This window comes from Tympanuchus pallidicinctus, unplaced genomic scaffold, assembly GCF_026119805.1.
Source record: "Tympanuchus pallidicinctus isolate F22 unplaced genomic scaffold, pur_lepc_1.0 scaffold5, whole genome shotgun sequence".
Classification (NCBI taxonomy): Eukaryota; Metazoa; Chordata; class Aves; order Galliformes; family Phasianidae; genus Tympanuchus; species Tympanuchus pallidicinctus.
In genome coordinates this window covers 5,980,704-6,002,584 of record NW_026294769.1, presented here as the reverse complement: position 1 = coordinate 6,002,584, position 21,881 = coordinate 5,980,704, and the positions used below count along the sequence as shown (strand labels likewise).

The following is a 21,881-nucleotide window of genomic DNA, read 5'->3' as shown; positions in this document are numbered from 1 at the left end:
AGATGATAGAAGTTCCCAAGTAAGCCTACACATTTTCCATTTTGTCGCTGTTTTCAAACACTGAACTAAAATTATGTGCAAACTGTAACCAATCTGCCACTAGCTGTCTATTCTACTAAGCAGAATAGTGTTTAAAAAAAAAAAAAAAAAATTGGTGCAAGAAAAACTGAGACTGCTTTGAAATAATCTGAATTTATCAAGACAAATTTTAACATTTCCTAATATAAGCATTCTAACAGATTAGTTTCATTATTCAAGAAGAAAACTAAGGTAAATATGCTAACAGAACAAAGTTTTCCCATACATATAATAGTTTTAAAACATGAAGTCCATTCATTACATTTTTGATACATAAAAATATGTGGTTTTTTTTATTAATCTACATAACTGAACAGACTTCCCTTACCAGAGCTGAGCAGTTGATGGAGTGGAGATTAAATTGATTTTGCTTTGTATTTAAGGAGATACCTGTTCTATTTCCTGCTTTCTCACCATTCTCAAAGTATCATTTCCATTTTCTGGCAGAATTCCAACAAAGTAAATAGAACATAGTACCTTTCAAATTTCTTCAACATACACAGTGCTCTTTCAGTGTTCAGAATATTTTCAAAGGTGTTGTCCATAAAAGTCTTTAACTGATCCTGAAGGAGAGCAAATAATTCTATAGTAGACATAAGGCACGTACCTCAAATATACCAGGTGTGATTTTACATGATTTATAATGTATTATATTAGAACAAAGTTTATGTGAAAGTTACTCAGTGAGTATCAATTTTCACTCTTTCCTACCCATTTCAAACAAAATACAGTCAACTTTCAAGGCATTTCCTTCCACTGTTCCCTCTGTAGCTATGCAACCAGAAAAGGCTTTTGAAGCATCAAAGGTTCCACCATACTGGGAACCTAAAAGAATGCTGGCTTAACTCTTGGGCAGACAAAGCCAGTTTCATTTAAATTTGCACTTAAACACCTACACATTTCTTCCATCACTTTGTGAAATCAGAACAAAGGGAAAGTTAATTGTCTAAGCCATTTGTACTGTGTATTTCCATTCAACCAACTAAATCAAGCATTTTTATGTCAGTCTTCCCACTATTACATTCAAATAGAATAACAAGAAACCCTTGCCTATTCCCTGGTTTAAATGCTGGATAATAACCAGCATTCAAGTTATTTCTCAATTTCAGAATAGAAATCTTCAGATTTCCATAATTTTTCTGTGGTAACTCAGAGGTACTATTTTTTTCAGGAATTATTAGTAAATTAAATTCTTTGATAAAACCTACATGTAGATCATTTATCTCTTTGCAAAACTCTTCATAGTCTCGGTCAAAATCAGCCTTCCGTTGATCCAAGAAATTGTAATCCTTTTTCTTCATGATGTCAACAATATTCTAAATAGTTTTACAGAAAAACAGAATTATCACCATAAAATCGTCCCAAGAAATACATCAAAATATTTATGAATTTTTGAGTTGTGCATACTTACATTTTAACTTAGTCATTAGTTATCTTTATTTGATGAGCAATATAAGCAAAAGACATAAATGACATACTTGCAGGAAACAATCTAGAGCAACGGCCATATGAATTCTAGGTTTTTTTATTTACTTTCGCTGTAAGTCAATTAGAATTGGTAGGATATTCAGACCTCCACTCCATAAAAGGCATTTGTTACCCACTGCTTCCCATTAAACATTTTCTCATGCAGGAGATCATTAGATTTATTTCAAAATTAACAGTTTATTTTCATAATAGTATTTTCCAAGTCTCTAACTCATTTAATAGAAAAACAGACTATTTAAAAATCACAGTAAGGTGCAGCATGCTAATAGCCCATGTCTTATCATTCCTTCCTTCACATAGCTGCTGTTCGCTCTAACGAAAGCACATCTTAATCAGCATCTCCCATGAGCTGTACACACATTTAAAGATTTCTGATAATGAATCACTGTTCAGGTTGCTAGTAGTTTACTAGCAACTATAAAGTTCAACACATGTTCAGCACAGCAGACTTCTACCACTTTACCATAAGCCAACTGAGCCTCAATTTTATTACTTTGCTGTAAAGAAACATCCCAGGAAAGAAGTTAAAAAAAATAAAAAATAAAAAAAAAAGGTAATAAGATAAGTAACTTACAAAAGAAAAAGCCTAAACTTGGATAACTTTCCAGAGCAAACAAGCTATATCATTTCTTCCCCTCCCTCACCCTAAAAATCTATGACTTAACACTTTGTTTCTTTCATGAAACACAAAGCTATTGGCAATGCTCTAGATCAGTAGAATTTTACATAAATTTAATGATCTGCTTTGCTGAAATAAAGCTATTTCTTTAATGAAATTGAGTAAATCTCAGAATCCAAGTTGTTTTTCTTTCTGTTTGTTAAAAATAACTTATTTCAAGAAATCAAAATTTGTTTGCAGAAATGCATCATTGAAACTGGACTGGATGTGATTTCACTTCAAGCTGTAAGGAAAATCTGACTGCAGCAACAGCCTTCAGAGTAACAGAACTGGCCTCTATGGCAGGCAATGACCAGGTGCCCCACGAACAATGGGCCAGAGATGAAGTGGTCACAGTACACGTTCATAGCCAACAAAACACTGTTAAAGAGAAAAATGTTGTATATCTCACTTTTTTGTCTGACCATAACACAAAACTAGGGCACCAATTACTCTTCTTATAAATTCTTCCTATTTCATTGATTTTTCAATCAATTTTGATTTTAAAACAGCTCCTTCACAGGGCCACCTGCCCTTTTTCACATCCCAGTAATATTGTAATTCACATTACAATATTAACTATTTCCTAGCAATTTTAGCACTGCTTGCAGAATTATTTTCTCTCTTGATAAATGTTGATTTTCAAAATTATTTAACGTTTCAATTTCAAGTCAGATTGACATGATATCCAAAAGTTACTATGTACCTCATATTTTGTGATCATTTCTTCCAAACCTTCTATCTTAGACTCTTGTAGAACTGAGTAGGTTTTCATAGTATTGAAAATATCTATTATCTTTAACAGACGTCGGTTAAAGGTTTCAAATTTTCCAAAGATATACACCTCACTGAAATCAAACTGTCTTTCAGCTGAATTTTGCTCCAGAGTCTTCTTCATGTTACGAAAGCAATTTTGATACTCCTAAAAATGAAGAAGTTCAAAGAAGAATTTCAAGCATGTAAAAAACAACATTGCTAACAGGTAGAATAAAATTTATGCAGACAGATATGATCTCCTCTAATTCAACAGTAAGTAGAATTTTGATCCATAAACAAACATTGCAACAGTACTATTTTGGGGTCACACATTTCATCAAATCAATAAACTGCATAGATGTATTTGTGCACTCCATCCTTAGTCAGTGCGGTATTTTCTTCCCTTCCTTTTAAAACAGGACATGGATCTACTGACCATCTAACATGACAAACCAGATTTCAGTTTTCAGAGACTGAAAATTATGATTGTGTATTCAGCACTTTTACTAAGTAAACGTATTTCCAACATCACTTTTAAGAATAAATCTCTTCTGAAGCTAAAATGCTATTCTACTGCAACTTAAATTTTCCATTGTGCTTCGTTAGCTGAGAACAAACTTAACTCCAAACCTGTTAAAATTAAATTATTCTCAAATTAAATAGGCAACAAACTTGCTGGAAATGGTTCTTTCAAGAGCAGTACTTCAAATACAAGCTCCATTATTTTCTATCAAATATACGTATCAATAATCACAACTGACAGGTATTATTACAAAGGACTCAGATTTTTATTGATTTTATGAAAGCTTTTGGACTTGGTAATTATCAAAACCTAATCCCTCAACATATTTTAATCCCCAGATGAAAAATCTGTTACATCTTAATAGAAATATACACCTTTACAGTTTGTTCTGATGGTAAGAAGTCATAAATTTATATTAATTTTTGCAATAACTATGAAAGACCTGTTGCTTCAGAAAGGTGTCAGGATAAAATTCTGTATTTATAAACGCATGTTATTATCAAGAAATGAAAAAGTAATAACAGAGAAAACCTGTTGTGAGCCTTCTGATACCTATAGGGAGGTTATTGAAAAGACAAAGCTAGTCTCTTTCCAGTAGAGTACAGACAGTGGCCACGAGACAGCATGTAAACTGAAGCAGAAGAGGTGTTCTGACTGGTTGTTAAGGAGAAAATCCTTCACTCAAAGGAGAGTCAAGCAGTGGAAGATGTTGCCCAGAAAGGCTATGCAGATTCCAGCCTTGGAAAATTTCAAAGGCAGGACTGAAGAAAGTCCTAGACAACCACATTTGAACTCATACTTGCTTCTGCCTTGGCTTAGAGTAAGATATCAGATTAGAAAACTGCTGAGGAGCATTTCAACCTGAATTAGCTAAATTCTAAAGGGTAAAAAAAAAATCCCCAAATGATCATGGAATTGTTTTTAAAAAAAAGTGTAGCCTATAATCCCAATAAGTCTAGTCAATGCAAACAGCCAGATTTTTGTTTGTTACATCATCCTTTCTAAAGATACAGCCTGTCGATTTGTCTTCAGAAAACATTTAGAACAGCGAGGCTCTCTATTTTCATTTCTATTACATAGATGAGAATAAGCTTTCTAGAGAAATTCAGATATAAAAAAACAAGTAGACATCATTTAAGAAGCATAGTTAAGTTAGCTTAAGTATGGAAATCTATGCTTCCAGAAAATAATCAGATACTGGACTGACTTTTCCATTAGCTCTAACAAAAACAACCGAGTGTCAAAGGACATTTTTCAGTTGCTTCATTTTCCTTCATGATAACATTCCTTCCTTGTATAAAATTAACAGTTTTGCTAATCATGCACACTTAAATCTCAGTCGATATTCTGCTTTTCTCCTGCCCTACCTACCTGTTTAAGCCGAATGGCTGCACGTAGTTTTTCCATAACTCTGTCTGGAGGTTGATTCCAGATGGTGGCAGTATCATTGTTAGTGATATAAGATTTACATGCTGTGATCATCTGAGTGGTGACCTAAAAGCAGTTTTAACCTTGTGAAAAATCACTTCAAGACAAAGCACTTCATACCCTCTTCTTACCCTTCTTTCAGTCTCATTCCGCACCTCTTACTCCACTGGCCTAAGACCTGCAAATTAGCAACGCCAAACACCATCAACACAGACCACATGCCTTCCTTGCAGGATTCAGCCTGTAGATTACTGCGCTTCCACAGTGTCATTGGTTAGCTACATCCATCCATCCTAAACCTGAACACCTTGTAACAGCCTTAAAATGGCATTGAGAGTAAAACTTTTTAAGATTTTGACATTTCTGAAACAAAAGATAAACCAAGGGTCCATGGGACCATGAAAATAAAAGAACAAGTTGTCCCTCCAACTCTAGTTCTTTCTGCAAGCAATCTAAAGGAGGTGGGAATATAAAGGTTATGTTAACATAAGCACTTTTGCAAAGCATTGTTTGTTGTAGGAAAAATCATTTTAATAAAAAAGTTCTTCAAATCTACTCATATCAGGGTTGATATTAGCCCTGATTTTCAAGTAGCATGAGATAATTCTCACAATTCCATATTATTCCTAGTAAAATAAGTTCTAACTTCAAAGAAGGTTTATCATTATTCCCAAATCTCTCTACATTCAAAATATAGCATTATACTGACCAATAGAAGAGCTCTTTAATTGCTTTTTTCTTTTGTATTCTCTCTTTCATTCAACCAACAACAAGAACAAAAAAATAAATTGACAATTTTCACACTGTCTGCATCTACCTTCACAAACAATGAGGAGATCTTTTCAGAGGTATTGTAATACAGTGAGACACTCTGAATCATTTTAATTGCATTTATAAGTCCTGGAATAGCATCCACCATGGACACCTGCAAAGACACACACAGTATCTGAACTTAGCAAAATATTTCTGTTATCATACATTAGCTCAACATCTATTTAGATAGTCCAGGATAGATATAAACACAGTATTTCTAATGTGTCTGACTCTTGTTTCCCTGGGCTTCTCCTGCAGTGAATCCTGTCCTACCCTCACCACTTCTACAAGTCCAATTTGGGGAAAATAATTTTGACATCAGCTTGGCCGGAAGAACTCCAGCCAGTGAGGTAAACATGACAGTGATAAGGGCCTATTTCAAATTTGTAACATTGCATTAAGCCTCACAGCCTCTCAACGACTGAACAATTTCCTTACAGTACTGGTATTTATAACAAAATCTGCAATGGGGAGGACAGTGGAGATAAAATTCAACAGGCGCTGCTCAGTGCCAGTAGCAAGCATGTCTACTTGTGCTTTGTTCTGTATCTTTAACACACCAATCTTTCATTAGTGAACCTCCAATGCTGGACTCGGAATCACCAATGCAAAACAGTTTTATCATTATGCCATAATGGGAAATAAACAGACTGCATTGTGAGTCTGTACCAATAAGCCGTAAACTGCCCTATAAATGTTAGCCTAAGCATAATCTGTACACCAACACAAAGACAAAAACACAACCATCATCTTCTACAAAGTGTTTTGTTGTTTGTTTTTTTTTTAATTGTCAAATATTTTACTTGATCCCATAGCACAGAATCCAGTTTCATCATTAGACTGAAATCTTTTATAATCATTTCAGCCAACTTTCAGCATATCTGAACAGTCTCAAACTGAATATGCATAACTAAACTGCTAACTATGCAATTTATAGACTTATTCTATAAATGACAGACTGTTCATTTCAGTTGGCTCCAGAGATTAATGATGAGATTCTAAATGTTTTGCTTACAGGGTCCGTGTTGTACAATGGGTCACAATGTTTTTCCAGGGAATAGAGATATCTCACATTATCTTTAGCTTCATTTACTGCATCTGTGATGCGAATGTCCAGCACTCTCCAATTCTAAGAACAGAAAGTTTGAAGAATAATAATTTTAAATAACATATTTCAAATACTATTTTGACCATGAAATTTTGAGATTATCCTTTTGTGTCAATAACCTTTAAATTAGTTCAAAAGCACAGATCTTGTACTTTAGACAAAGGGGTTTTCCAGTCATTTGCAAGAAATTAAACTACATTTATACTTTGTACATTTAAAGTGAGGAATATGTAAGACAGAGGAAAACAAAAGTCAAAGATACTTCAGTATTTTGTTCACCAGCAATATTATATACATTACCAAATTGAAGTAGGTTACACAGAAAATTTCTAGTCTTTACATTTGTCATAATTCAAAACAGAAACCTTCAGCAGCTTGGATTTAGCAGCAGTGAGCACCCCAAGCACTGCTTTCACATCTGGGCTCTTCAGCTGATCCATAAGGTAGTTGAATTTAGACAATCTTTTTTTCCAGTAATCAAGCTCTGCTCGTGGTCCAAGGTTGTCAGCTTCCTTCCTCAACTGGTCATTTTCTGCAAGAATCTTTTATCATACAGTATTATTAGTGATTGATACTAATACTTTTATCTGTACGGATAGTGTGGCTTAATTCATGATTTAATTCCCAGTATTAACTCCTGTGATAAATCACCTAGCCTAGCCACCACCTAATATACTCAGGCCTTTAATTTTGTCTATCTTTCTTTTGTTTTGAGTTTTGAGTTTGAGTTTCAAGTATTTCAAGAATGCTGGTACAGAAATTTTCTGCAAATAATCTACAAAGCTGGTTTCATAGTATGATTTTGACCATTAAATCGACTAGGAATTAAAAGCCTATTTCTTGGCTAAGGTGAATCTTTCTAGTAGTCCATTTGTTCCAAGAGTATATTACAAAGTAGAGAGGAACCCCAGTAACCATAATATAACCACAGTCAGAATATTTTCTCTAATGCAGTATAGACAGATGGAAATTACAGTAAATGCTGAAGTATTAATAGGAAGGAGCATAATTACTGTGATCCTTATCTAGTGGGTACCACTATCCTTACTCTGCTTTTCTACTTTTCTCCACCATCAACTGCTTCCCATTTCCAGAGAGACGGCATTGGTTTAAAAGAACCTTTAATTTGACTCAATAATAATAGTTCTTACAATAATTTGTTTGCAAAAATGATGAAGCCGTAGTCGTAAGAGGAAATGCAAATTCAAGTCCCTTTGAAAACAAGACAACGTGAGAACATGTCTATATTAATAAGTTATTATAAGCTTAAATATAAATAAGGCTCTGTTTGCACACATCTCTCATTGTAGAAATGGCTTTGCTTTCCCCAGAAAAGCAGAAAATAACTAGGACTTATATATATATACAAATAACTCTAACTTCTACTTATTAATTTTATCAGCACTTGTAAAAAGTATACTGACCTTACAGTATTTTAAACCATGTGAAGAGGTTTCATCAATGCATGGATGAGGCAATTATTAATAACAGGGAACTAAGCCTCCAAATTAAACTGTACTTTCCATACAAAAATGGATGGAAAAAGCTCTTTGTAATATTATGATTTAGAAAAGAAAGCACACAAAGCACACCAAAAATAACTTAAGATAAAGGTATCAATCACATTTATCTTTATAGAAAGGTAGATAGGTATATGCCAAAAGGATTAACTTCAACATCTGCTAATATGCATATCAGTCATATTTCACCTCTGTCCAGTGTATTATTTACCTGCTGAATCTGTTTGGTCCATCCTTTCATGCAGACTTCTATTCTCTCAAGATCTTCTGTGCTGTTAGCAACCATCAGATAATCTGCAGGTCCTTTCAGATTCTTCAGATCATAAGTTTCACATTTCTTCAGACTGATCTACAACACAAGTTAAGGAACTCCAAAATGCTGAAATATTTGTGACAAGTAATCCAGGAACTTTACACAAAGACTGATTTTCTTACTTGGGATATCTCATTTCATCTTCCCACTTCAATTTAAAGCAAACTGTTTTGAGCCTAGAACTGAACTCCAGAATCTGAACAACTCACCAAACCAGCAGCTGTGCTTCCTTGTCATTTCCTTCAAAAAGACTTAACAGTTGAAGTAACTGTTTGTTTTGTGTTAATTGTCTTGGTATAAGAAAGGCCACCAAAGAACTGAATAGCTCAAAGGAACTGGCACCAGAATGAAAAAAAAAAAAAACAGAAGCAGCTGCAGAATTTTTAAAACCATAAACTTTCACAGATGCTAAAGCCACAGATCCACGTATATCAAGTTGTTGATGACAACAAGCAATATTTAGAAACATTGTTCCTTTTCTCCAGCTTAACAAAAGCAATTTTACACGTATTCTACAAAAACAGTAAATTTAAGAACTACAGATCAAGACATTTCACAGCTAGCTTGTTTCCCAGCTGCTGCTTGAATATATTACCTTCTCCAGCAGACTTTGCTGAGTTCCTGAGAGCACACTAACAAACGATTCAACAGAAGTGAGGAACTCTTTCTTAATATTGTCATTTTGTTGATGTTCACCAAGTCCAACCCAGCCATAATCTGCAATTCGTAAGGCTGGAATGAAGATTTCTAATATCAGCTGCTCAACACTTTTTAGTAAGCCATCTCGGCCTACATCCATCATATTAAAATTTACTTCCTGTAAAAGACATAAAATAAATATTAAAATGGAAAACAACATTTTGCTTTTTTTCCCAGTCCTACAGTCTAAGCATCTCAAAAATTACAAGTATGTGTGAGTGCACTACTATTTCATGCAATAACAAGAATTCTTCTTAGCATGGCCTGTGAGATTTGCAGAGGGTCACAGTTTGTCATAAAAACTTCCAAAATATAATTTTATAAGAGACCTCTCTCACCGATAAAAAGTTGTTTATTTATACACTCATAAAAATAAAAGCATTTTTGTTTGCTTAATGTAGAATCCAATACTGCTTTAAAAACTTGATACTTAGGTGACCAGTTACTTTTCGTCATCTTGCATGATCACAAATTGTCATAGCATTATACTATACACAATGATATACTTCAAATTGCTGCCACTGCACAGTGTCAGCTTTCCCATTCCCCTCCATTTTGCCCTGCATTTCATGTAGCCAAACTGTCCTTTTGCTCATTTCACCATGTAAAAGGCCGTCAACTTATGTGCTGAGAGTAAATACCCCAAGATGAAAAATAATTTTCAACAAGATTACATACAAAGAACAGTAGTCACTAACTCTTACCTGATAGATATTCTCAGCTGTGATGGCTTTCAGAACATTAGATCTAATGAAGAAAATACATACACCAGTTAAAGCAACGTCCTTCCCCTCTGTCACAAATACTTTAGGTTTCTTCTTCTTTGTCAAGTGAGAATTAATTCCTGGAAAGCTAAAATGCTCTGTAGGTTGAAATAAAACAAATATTTAATAAACACTTATCATTTATTCAAAGAAAAACTTTTTAAATTATGTATCTATGAGTCCCAGTTCCTTGGTGCTTCACCACGACTTCCCAGTGAACGCACACAGCACCGAGAGTCTCAGAGCACCATTAGAATTATTTCATCTCATTTTGTCATTTTCGTATCAAAAGTCTTTTCTTCCTATTCATTTATTTGTTTTCTGCTCACTCTAATAAAAGGTTCAGGGTCAAGGTGCTCTTGCATAGCAATCCCTCTCTATCATGTAGTTGAAGATAATGCTCTACTGCTTAAAATAAAAAAAAAATAAAAAAAAATCAGCAAATATTGTTTACCTCAAATGAGCTATTATCAACAGAACATGCAGACCTAAGTCTAATGCAGAAAAAAATAGGAGCATTTCTGAAAACAAGGAGTGTCATGCCACAGAATATTCTTGGGGGAAAAAATAAATGAGGGAGCTACAAAGGGCTTTTCTGACCTTTCTTATTCCCCACACATGAATATGCTGCTCACAGGTTTACACTGTTGGTAACAATTGTAAAGAGTCACCAAGAGGTAGCAGTGTCTTATCTTAAATTGTCTGGGTTTTGACCACGTTATTTGTTTGTTAATAGTTTCCCAGCATTGCCTCAGAGAAAAATTCACATGTGCACACACATGCACATATTTTTCAGTGAACCACTGTAATAAAAAAAAGATTTTTAAAAATAGTTGTTGGTATCTGTAATTAAAGGAAAATAGTCAACCAAGGCAAAACGTAACAGTGCCACTCCACCTTTCTTGTTCAGTCATATGATCTGAGCGGCAGAGATCCCCAATTTTGGATCACATGCCCATACATCTGTCCCCTCACTTCTGTTCATATAATCTTCCTCTTTCCCTTCTCCTGAAGAAGTTTCTTCTTTACTTTGCAAGTACATCGCCTAAACAGTCTTGACTTGGAAATTTTTACAAATTTGATTTATTGTTAATTAACACAAACTTTCACAATCCTCGCACTTCAGTAATTTCAAAGGCCAGATCAACAACAGAAATTCATTTTCAGGACATCTCCGTGATGTATAAAGATACAGTAGATAATCTGTGATATCTTCAGAAGAGATGCGCTGTTACTGAAAACTGTGTTAAAAGCCGTTGAGCCACAAACTAAAAGTCACACTCAAAACATTGCAAAAATGTGATCAGGTGCGTCTCTCAAGCAAACACAGACATACTGAGAACTTCAGCAATCAGGATGGCTTCCATATATTCAAAGACAGATCTCTAAAATAAAAAATAGATACTTCACACCCTGGAAGAGCTGGCTCTCCTCAGCTCCTCAGAAGTACAGCGGGCTTTCCCTGAGATGGGTTTCATTCATAGTTGTTCCCAAAGATGAGCCAAATTTAAACAGAACTGGCTCCAGCACAGACCAGCACTGAGAGAAGTCTGTTCCAGATTACTCTGCGTTTGGTTATTGTAGAGCCAGAACTACCCTTCCTTCTCATAGCAAGGGATGGGCACAGTTAGGTAGCTGAACTCTTTTCCTGCAGCAGTGTTAATGTCAGCTATGTCTTTTCTTGTACATCCAGGGTAAACAAGCGAGGCTCTAAAGACCCACATAGAAGTGCACTAATAAGCTCCAGTATTCATCAGCCCTTATTTCATGAGCAAGGACAGGTATTCCTGAGTGACCAAACCTGACTTGCTTTAAGCCCCAATTAATAAAAACATCAGCTTTTTTTTTTAATTTGCGCACCTCAGAAGAAACACAACATGTTTCAGTAAACCCTATGTAGCTTTACCCGTATCAGTTGCCTCCACATCTTGATAGTAGAACATCAGATGGCGCAGACCTCCTGGGTCCAAGAATTTGTCAATGCGCTCTATCTGTTTGAGATGACGTGAAAGTATTTATGCCTGGCATATCCACTACAAAAATTTTACATGATCAAATTTTTAACAAAAAGTGCTTATAAATATATATCACATTACCAATGCCTAGTACTAACATTACATCAGGATCAGTTACTGCCTTTTCTAAGAAAAAAAACAAGGAGCAAGTTTTTTCCTTCAGTAGCACACGCTACTTAAGTATTTTGATTTTTTTTTTCTTTGCTGAACATAGTTCATTATAGTCAGGTCACACTCCTATTTATTGAAATCACTTATGCACATACTGCACATCATCTCTCAGAGGGCATTTCTACATTTGTCAAAGTGCAGCAGCAACTGACTGAAGTCCTTCCCCCATTTTATTCTTGCCATCATTCAGCTAAACAGCTGAAAACAGAGAGCATACATTCCATAACATAGCAACAGAGAAAGCCCATGTTTATTTATACTTTAAGCATCATGCCAATTTTGCAGTTCTCCATCAACCTCAGGCTGTCATCAGTCTTCCTTGAACTATACATGGGTAGTGCAGTCCAGGAATCTCATGTATAGGCTACACAGGACTTGGAAGAAATTTAATTGCTCTATGTTCAGGAAATTTTGGCTGAACCCTCCAGAAAGGTCAGAACAACTAATAAAATTGTTAAACAAAGTGTAATAGCTTTACTCAATAATATTTTCCAAGTATAATAGCTGGAAATATTTTCTTCATTGATAATTATTCTCAGGCAATAAAATTTTTCAGGAAATCCACCCAGAGATAAAATGCCAAAAGGTTGAAACAAGTTCTGTGCTTTAACTTGAGACAGTGTTCAGCACAGCGCATTTTCCTGTCTCATACAGAATCACAGAATTGTTGGAAAGGACCTTATTAGGTTAAGCTCGTGTTTTGCCAATAATAGCTCTGCTCATCCAAAGCCTGAAAGCTGAGTCTCAAAAGTCTCCAAGGACAGAACTACTTGGGTAACCTACTACCATGCCGATTTACATTCCTGGTGAAGAAGGATCTCTAAGTTGCACAACGTGCAATTTGTGGCTATTGCCCCTAGTTACATGTTCTGCCACTGCTAAGAACGGTTCAGCTCCATCTGTAACTACTCTTCAAACAATTGCAGGCAACCACTTGACAGCCCTTCAATCACTTGTTCTTGCTCTTCTCATACTTCACACGCTTTATGTCCCTGACCATCTTTGTAGTCTTCCACTGGATCTTTCAATATATTCATACTGAAATGAAAATATCTACATTTTAAAACTTAAGTTTAAAAACAAAGTGATTTATTTTCAAATCACAAACTATATGCATCTCCAATGCATATAATATTTACCTAGTAACAACACAAACACTTATGTCTTTAGTGGGATCGCTAGCCAGCCTATTTTGTCAAGTAGTTTTCTGCTGATTTAATTCCCTAAACTAGTTCACAGTATAGTCTCAAAAATGCTGGTAGCAGTCTAGTGAAAACAATATTAATATGCAGCCTAGTACAGACAGCACCCTCCTGCATCTGTGAAACCACAGTCTGGCAACTATCTCACTAAGTATTCAATGGTGGCATCAATTTTAAAGCACCCTCTGATCTTCACTTAGCAAATTAATCAGATTACCTGATTACCATCAAGAATAGCTTCTTCTATTTCTGCTTTGTCGAGATTCACACAAGTGGCAACAATATCCAGTAAGTAATCATGCCTGTCATCCAGTCGAGCACGCTTAGCCTCCCTTTCCTCCTTCAGCTTTTGCTGTTATAAAACACAAAGTATTTGAATTACTCAAAAATCACGATTTTGAAGACAAATATAAGGAAAATCTTGGAATTTATTTTAAAAATGAACAGCACTGCATCTTCCATACTTGTGGTTTAAAATTTTAGGCACTTAAATTTTTAGAAGCAGACTGTTGCAATTTTGCATATGATTTCCTGAGTTCTATTATCATATTTATCATAACATTTTTATCACTGGCATTTTGTACAGTATTACTTATTTGTTGAAAGCCTCTCTAGGGGGGAAAAAATGGTATTTTATAAGTACAGCTCCATTACCCCGCTAGTCATCTTCAATACAATTCAAGCTTTTGGCTTTTCAGTCTATTGACATAGCACCACCAAATCAACACAGGATTGTGACCTGTATTTGTTACTTGTGGAAGATATCATAAGTGTTTACCAACAAAGATAAACGCTGCTGGAGGAAGCTAAGATTTCATGCATTATCTCTTAATATAGTTAGAAGTAGAACAAGCAACAAGCCTCAAGGTACTCAAGTGTTTATAAATGTGCTTAACTATTGCTATTATACCATACTTCAGGCAGTATACCTACTCTTCTAATTAAATTGAATTCCCATATGTAAGACACCTCATTATATTGCAGACAAAACAGCCTTCTGGAATAGTTACTGCTACTACTGTGCTTGTGGATTACAAGATTTAATATAATTTCAGTTTCAAAAAAAAATTTAGAATTAAGTTCCATTGGTATTAAGTTCAATCTTTATTTCCTTGGTGACTGTCAAAAATCTAGTAACTGTAAGGAGTATGCACAAGTGACTTATGTACAGGCTTCTGCAGAGTTAATAGGACCTGCATAGCACATTTTATACCATTAAGTAAATTTCTTTGTTACTTCCTGAAGGAATTTTCAGATATTTACTAAACTCATAACTGCTAGGATATCTGCATAAACACTAAACGTACTGGAAATGTTTCTCCAGGTTAATGACAAATATACAAATAGCATTTCTCACACAGATATGCCTGAAGAATGCGTAGTACATTAATTTGTATACATATTTTATGGTTTTTTAGCTGTGTTTTAGATGTAGGCTTTGCCTATATCTCAGAGAAGGAATGAAATTTTTCTGCTAATTAGATACGAAAAGCAACCTTTTTTGGCCAAATCTATTCACAAGAGCTTTGCTATTTCAACAGCTTCAGCACAACTGGCTGTGCACCTGGAGCATGGAAAAATATAAGCACTAAGCCAATTAGTTTCTCTTTAATTCACAAAAACTTATTTGTATTTTGCTCAAAATACAGTCAGATTAATTTTTGTACTCTGCAATGTTTTCAGTACAGAGTTCCAGATACACTGCAGCAAACAGAATTCATCGTACACAGGTTATCAGTTCCCCCATAGGCATAAACTTTCATATGCTCACAGCCTCCGCTCCTCCTCCAAGCTGCTGTTTATGAGCTCAAATCATGAGCATCTTCTCAAACTAGAAAATCATGTCTTGGCATTAATTTCAGTTCTTTCAACATTTTCTAATTCAATCCTATAATTGCAGTCTCCCAAGTCCTACAGCATTTCTTTTAACTGTTGTGTATAGGAGTTCACATAGAATTAAACAATATATGATGTCTGAGAATTTTTTAATATATCACAAATCTCAAAAAGACCAATTAACCTTCCCTAGGGAACACAGGCAATTATGAACAAGATAGTAAAGCTACAGTTCTCAACAGACTAAGACAAACTTGCACTTATCATGTGTCGCTTTTGTAAGGCATTTGCATTGTTCTGGTGGATATCTCTCTACTTGATGTTAGTTACATGCATTTTTTCCCTGATAAATTTTTTTCCCTGATAATTTTCTACAATACAATTCAAGAAACACACAGTCTGTCTGTCATGCTTCCATATCTTGATGCTCACCATCAAATTCCCTCGGTTGCAGAGCCCACACTTGCTTTGTTGTCAAATGCAACAAGAAAATGTTTACTGTACTATATTGTACTAAAACATCAGTGATTTTATAGCACTGAAACAATCAGGACAAGATTTAGGTATCAATACTACAAACACATGAAAGGGTGTTCTGAAATTAATGCCTACTATTTTACGATGTTGGCCCACAATGTCAGAGGCAGATACTGGTGGTAAGGCAGAAGAGACTGAACCTTCCCACCAATATTCCATTACATTTTGTTATCATGACAAACAGCAGTAGAGGGACAGTCTGACAGAATGGCATATGACATGGAAGTGCAGATGGAGCAAAGGCATGTCACTGAATTACTCCATGCAAAAAAAGTAGCGCCAATGAACATTTATGGAGCCAAACAGTGGATGCAAGAGCACTGAGGTTGTGGGTGGTGCATTTCAGCAGTGGCAACAGCAACAGTGGCAACAGCAACAAGTGGATCACTTCTCCTGGAGCAGATTTTTGTGAGTGTGGCACGCAGGTTCCTGTTCATGGTTGATGAAAAAGCATAGCTAATGGTTGTAACTATGTTGAAAAATAGTGTTTTGCAGCTAAGAATTTGGTTTATCAAACAGTGTTTCAAACACTGTTATTGTGCTCTCTGTATCTGTTATAGCTTCCAAGGAAATAAATAGCAAGCATTACTTTCGAAGCAATCAATGTACAAATACCTGAGCACAAACTTGCCTTTCCAAACAAACTGTGCAACTAAGCCTTAGTTGATATCCTACCAATTAAATTATCAGACTGGCTGATCCATTTACAAGACTAGACAAACAAAAGAACGCCTATCTTTGACATATACCTATCCCAAATGCTATATCTTGCTTTAAAAAATAAAGTCTAATTAGAGTGTTTTATGAAATTAATACCATCCACTTACACTATTTTAAAACAGACATTAAAACAGACCCTCTACCCCAATTTAAGCATTATTCAAGCTGCATGGTTACTAGTCTGGACCTAATCCACAGTTCTATTTTCCTTACCTTTATAACTCTGCCAATGCTCTGCTTCCAAAGTTGCTTTCTTCCAGCTCTAAACATTGTACTACTTGATATAAACATCTATTTTCAACATAAGCCTTAAACTATGATACAAGATTCTTCATTCATCATTTTGCATTCTCCCCCCAGCCTTTTGTTCATACTTCTTTCATTCCTGTTCTGTAGGAACACCAAAAAACACCTAGAAAATACAGTAGACCTAAAAAGTTAACAATTACTAAGATTAGCACTGCATCTTTTTTTTTTCCCCTCAGTTCTAACATGCATTTAAGTTACTTGAAGACTGAACTGAGAAACTAGAGAATATACTGCCTGCGGATCTGCAGTTGAAAACCACTGCTACCAACCTAGCGTTGTTAAGGTGATATTGTTTGTATATAAACACCACTTAATACAATTCATCATGCTCAAGGGCAACATAACCATTTGCAAAAGTCAATATCTGATTTGTGTTTAGGCTTCTTAAGTAATCCTCATGTCAACAGACATCTCTGTTTCCTTGTCACAGGCGATTGTTTAAATATATAGCAACAGCAGTCAAGCAGCTTTCAAATAGCTATTACCTACAGACTACTAAACTACCAAATTTTTATTCATAGTTTTTATACAAGCACACTCAGTCTCAATTATTTTTCAGTTGCACAGTGGGTGCTTAATGAAAATATTTTTCTTCAGCAATGAATATTGGGTTTTTTCTTCTCAAAATCACTTCAATTTTTTTCACTTCAGTGACAGAATCCAAATCTGATGTCATGAAAATTCCAAGCAGAACAAGATAATCATCCAATATGAGAAACAAGAAGGCCCTTTTTTTTTCTTTTTTTTTTTTTCTAACAGCTATTTCAGGCTTAAAACGCTTCTAAATATTTTTCCCCCTACTGATATCAGTGTGAATCACATTTACAATCGTTCAACAGCCTCCTTATTGATAACATTTTCATGAATAAAAGCCATTTTCCTTGCATTACCTGAATTTCTTTGCAATTTTCGTCATCTACTACAGTCAAATCAGATTTATATATTGATAGATATGTAGATATATTTGAAAGAGAAAGATCTAAAAGAATTGCACTTTGTGTAAAATTAAACATTCATTCTCTAAACTCTTTATGGTCTCTCTTAATATTAAAGATGTTACTAAATATTACACAATGAATTGATTCCTAGATATATTTGAGATCACTGAAGAATTATTTTATTTTGCGTGTGATTTCTAATGTAAAAAAGTCAGCCCAACAGTCTGAACTTGCATCAAGAGAAGTTATCCCAAGAAAAACATCTCTCAAAGAAGAACCTAAGAAAGTAGAGATTTTCATAAAATGATGTAAGGTCATAGCAGCTACCTTGAAGAAACAAACCAAAAAAAACCATTAGGATATTTGTATATAATCCAGTCTCCTACACAACAAAAGCACAATTAGAGAGGGGTAACCGAGACAAGTATGCAGTTGAGTTTTGAATTGATCCAAGGATGAAGATTGTACAATTTCTCCAGTGGTATCTGACCATCCAACATGAAGATCATTCTCATACATCTAACTGGAATTTCCTCTATTTCAACTTACGTCTTGTTGACTCATATTACTTTGCATGTTCATTAAAAGCCCAGCTGTGACTGTACTCTGCTTTTAAAGGTAGACTGGAATACAATCTCCCTTACTGCTTTCTTCCTAGTGCAGAACAAAGCCAGTTCTCTCAACATCTTCTCATATATCATATATTCCAGTATCCTGGTCATGACACACTGCCAAACTTGCTCTATCAACCTGTTGGCTGTTTCACCCCAGCCTGTGGCACCTTTGCTGCAAGGTGCATTATTGGCTCAAGTTCGAGGCAAGTCCTTCTCTGTAAACCTGACATATAGCAAGCTGGCCACTAACATGTACTGTCATACAAGATCATTCCATCCTTGCAGGACTTAGCATTTGCTTATGTTGAATTTCTTGAGGTTTCTCTAAATCTATTCTCAAGCCTGTCCAGCAGCCATGCTCTTTGGTACATCATCCCCCTCCAGTTTGATACCATCAGAGTCGTGCTCTGTCCCATAATTAAATTACCTTTTAAAGGCACTAAACAATATGAGCCTCAGTATCATCCCTGAGAGTTCACTAGTAACTGGCCATCAGCTTGGCTTTGGTACCACCTGCATGCCAGCCAATTTTCCACCTAAATTAGCTCAGACAATTAGCACTTAAATCACCAGTTTGACTTTAAGGAAGCTAAGGGATACCACATCAGACACCTTGCTAGACTTAAGACAAAGAACAACTATTGCCTTCCCTTTGTCCTTACAGCCAATAATCCTGTCACAGAAAATAATCAGGTTGGTTGTACAGGATACGACACTTGGAAATCTCTTTCGGTGGTTGGCAGTCATCATTTTGGTTCTCCATGTGCCATCGTGTCTTTCAGAACATTCAGTTCTCATATTAGCTGATACATTATGAAAGTTCATTTAACTGTGCCAAGATTTTTTTGATGGTGTTACAATGCGGAACTCCAGCAGCAACTTTTCTTTCATTAGGGGTAATTAGCTGCCATCTCGTGGTTGAAAGCCCTAAGTGCACATTACATTTATGCTGTTTTTTCGAAGACCATAAAACAGAGCCACGGTAACATTTGAAAACTGAAATACAAAGTTGTCTTTTATGGAGATGATTACTTATAAATCACAGATGATTATCTACACTGAATAAAAGTAGAGGAACCTAAAGAAAAGCATATCATTCTCTGCTGTTCTATTTTAGTATAACTGCAATGAAAGAAATCAAAGCTCATAGTAGACTTTCTTAATGTACTTGAGCTTCTTTAAAAGTTGAACAAATGGAGTTTTCAATACCTTTAATTGAGACAAGGAATTCTAAGCTGCTTTGTTGACCAAAACTAAAGCTTCAACATATTCAATCGATCATTGCTGAAAAATACAATTTCTACTAAGTAAGAATATCTCTTCAACCTATTTGTTTGATGAGATAAAAGATATGCCTAAGGCAAATAATGTCATCTTGCTGCTGAACAGGATAATTTAACTATCATGTAGGAAGTCCAAATGTAATTCCCTGTTTTGCTTTATGCAAGACATTAGCTCTCTCTGTTTGCCTGTTTCCTGCACTGTTAGGAAAATAAAACTCAATTTAAAACACAGCAAAAAATACTGAATATATAAACAGACAGAAACACATAAATAGCCAAAATAAATTAATTAAACTTCTGTTTACAGGAATAGATAGGATGTTTGGGTCTTACCAAATAATTACTAACTCAAACTAACTATCAGATTGGCAGCCATTACAGGAGATATTTCATAGAATAACAGCATTCTGAGGGACAGATGGACTTCAGTTCAAGTAGCCATGCAAAATATTACATTTTCCATTTTGAGCAGCTACAGAATCTCTCACTCTCTCTGTCATTTCCCACTATCAGTTATTTGGATATTGTACCCATCATGTTCTTCAAGCACCCCTAACATTGCTCAAATGTCCTTGCTACCTCAAACAAAACTGTCTAATAAGAAGGATAAATCCTCAACACATAATTTAAGACTGAGAGAGGTCTGAATTCATTGGAAGCTGGAGACACAGCTAAAATTGAGTGGCTGTGAAAGAAGCAAGTTTAGGATCTCTGACCCTTGAGAAAGTGGGCCAGAGGGGAGTTTTTAAAACCATCCGAGGAAAATCTAGTAGCCATTGAAAAGCACGTGGTTTCAATCAGTATACTCATTTGGATAAAATGCCAGGAGCCTTGCATCCTCAAAGCAGGTCACAGAGCAGAGGCTGTCGCTTGCCAAAGCAGGAATCATACCAAGAGGCAGGAAGAGGCACTGTCCCTTTGAACAGGTGGAAGAAAACAGAAAATTGAATAGAAATCCTAAAGAAGTGCACATCAGCTTCTACCTAAGTGTAAGAAGTTCTATAGGACAAAGTTAGAGGAACTGAAATCCAATCACTAACTTGAGATGTTCTATAAGAGCAATAAAGTTTAACATAAAGAAGGTATTATTGGAATACTGCATCATGTACATCAATATATTTACAAAATAAGAAGGATGAAAAAGCTTACATCAGTGTAAAAGAGCTCATGTTCAAACAGACAGTAAGTTAAAGGCCAATGAAGTCATGTTTCAATAATTATTATTAAATAGACATTAAATAGGATATTGACAGTAACAATCACAGGAACCCCTATGGCAGGAAGCAGTATCAGCAGGGAACTTCAGGAGTCTTCACGTACACTAGGGAAACATCACACTACTTCAAAAAAAGGAAACACTGAAAATAAAATGGTAAAGACAAGCAGTCAAACAAATTAAATGCTTGTAGACAACATGCAAACACGTACTAGAAATGCAGAGCAACTGCATAGCTTCTGCCAGAAACACTTGAAGTGTAAGTAAACCAGCACAGATAAATAACAGTAAAAGCAAAAAGGACAACCTCCCACACTGAAATGACATGTAATCTGCATCAGTATCAGAGGACTTATAAAATGAACCTGTTCAGTCTTGCAAGCTGAATGAGAAAATCTGACTAGGTAAAATAACAGGCATTATAATCAGAGAATTAAGTGCCAGGCAATTGATTTTATTTCCCAAGAAGAAGTGAACAAGATTTTTGAAAAAGGGAGAAACATCTATAACGATCTGGTGAGTTTCATTGAAGGGGTTAATAAGCATACATGTAAACAAGATTGATCTAAATGACCTGGATTTGCAAAAAACTTTCAGAAAGATCCATTGTCAAACGATTTTAAGAAGAGCATAAGGGAAACGATCCTCCAGGGAAGGAAATTGATTAAATGGTAGAAGAGGATAGGAATAAAATGAAGAGCAAGTCCTTATATAAGAAAGAGATAACAAGCAAGAGTTTTCCAGGCGACTGCATTGTTCAAAGCACTTGCATGGGAAAGGGGAAAGCTGTAAGAACAAAGCCTTAGATGAAACTAAGTTATTTGAGGAACTACCACAAAGAATTATACAGCCTTTCAAGACTGAACAACTCTGTCAACTTCTTAACTGGTGA

The 21,881-nt window shown here is 35.3% G+C and overlaps 1 protein-coding gene across 1 annotated transcript in view; it reads right to left on the bottom strand.

The window, feature by feature from the left end:
- Positions 1-16,899, bottom strand: part of DNAH5 (dynein axonemal heavy chain 5) — a 105,692-nt gene extending 88,793 nt beyond the window's left edge. Inside the window, exons 1-13 of the mRNA XM_052704175.1 lie at positions 16,843-16,899; positions 13,754-13,888; positions 12,055-12,139; positions 10,089-10,246; positions 9,281-9,502; positions 8,584-8,721; positions 7,218-7,394; positions 6,760-6,873; positions 5,749-5,856; positions 4,875-4,997; positions 2,931-3,146; positions 1,287-1,394; positions 556-641 (exon numbers count right to left, since the gene is read on the bottom strand). Coding sequence (XP_052560135.1) covers positions 556-641; positions 1,287-1,394; positions 2,931-3,146; positions 4,875-4,997; positions 5,749-5,856; positions 6,760-6,873; positions 7,218-7,394; positions 8,584-8,721; positions 9,281-9,502; positions 10,089-10,246; positions 12,055-12,139; positions 13,754-13,888; positions 16,843-16,899 — 1,727 coding nt within the window. The remainder of the gene's footprint in view (positions 1-555; positions 642-1,286; positions 1,395-2,930; positions 3,147-4,874; positions 4,998-5,748; positions 5,857-6,759; positions 6,874-7,217; positions 7,395-8,583; positions 8,722-9,280; positions 9,503-10,088; positions 10,247-12,054; positions 12,140-13,753; positions 13,889-16,842) is intronic.
- Between the last annotated feature and the right edge of the window lie 4,982 nt (positions 16,900-21,881).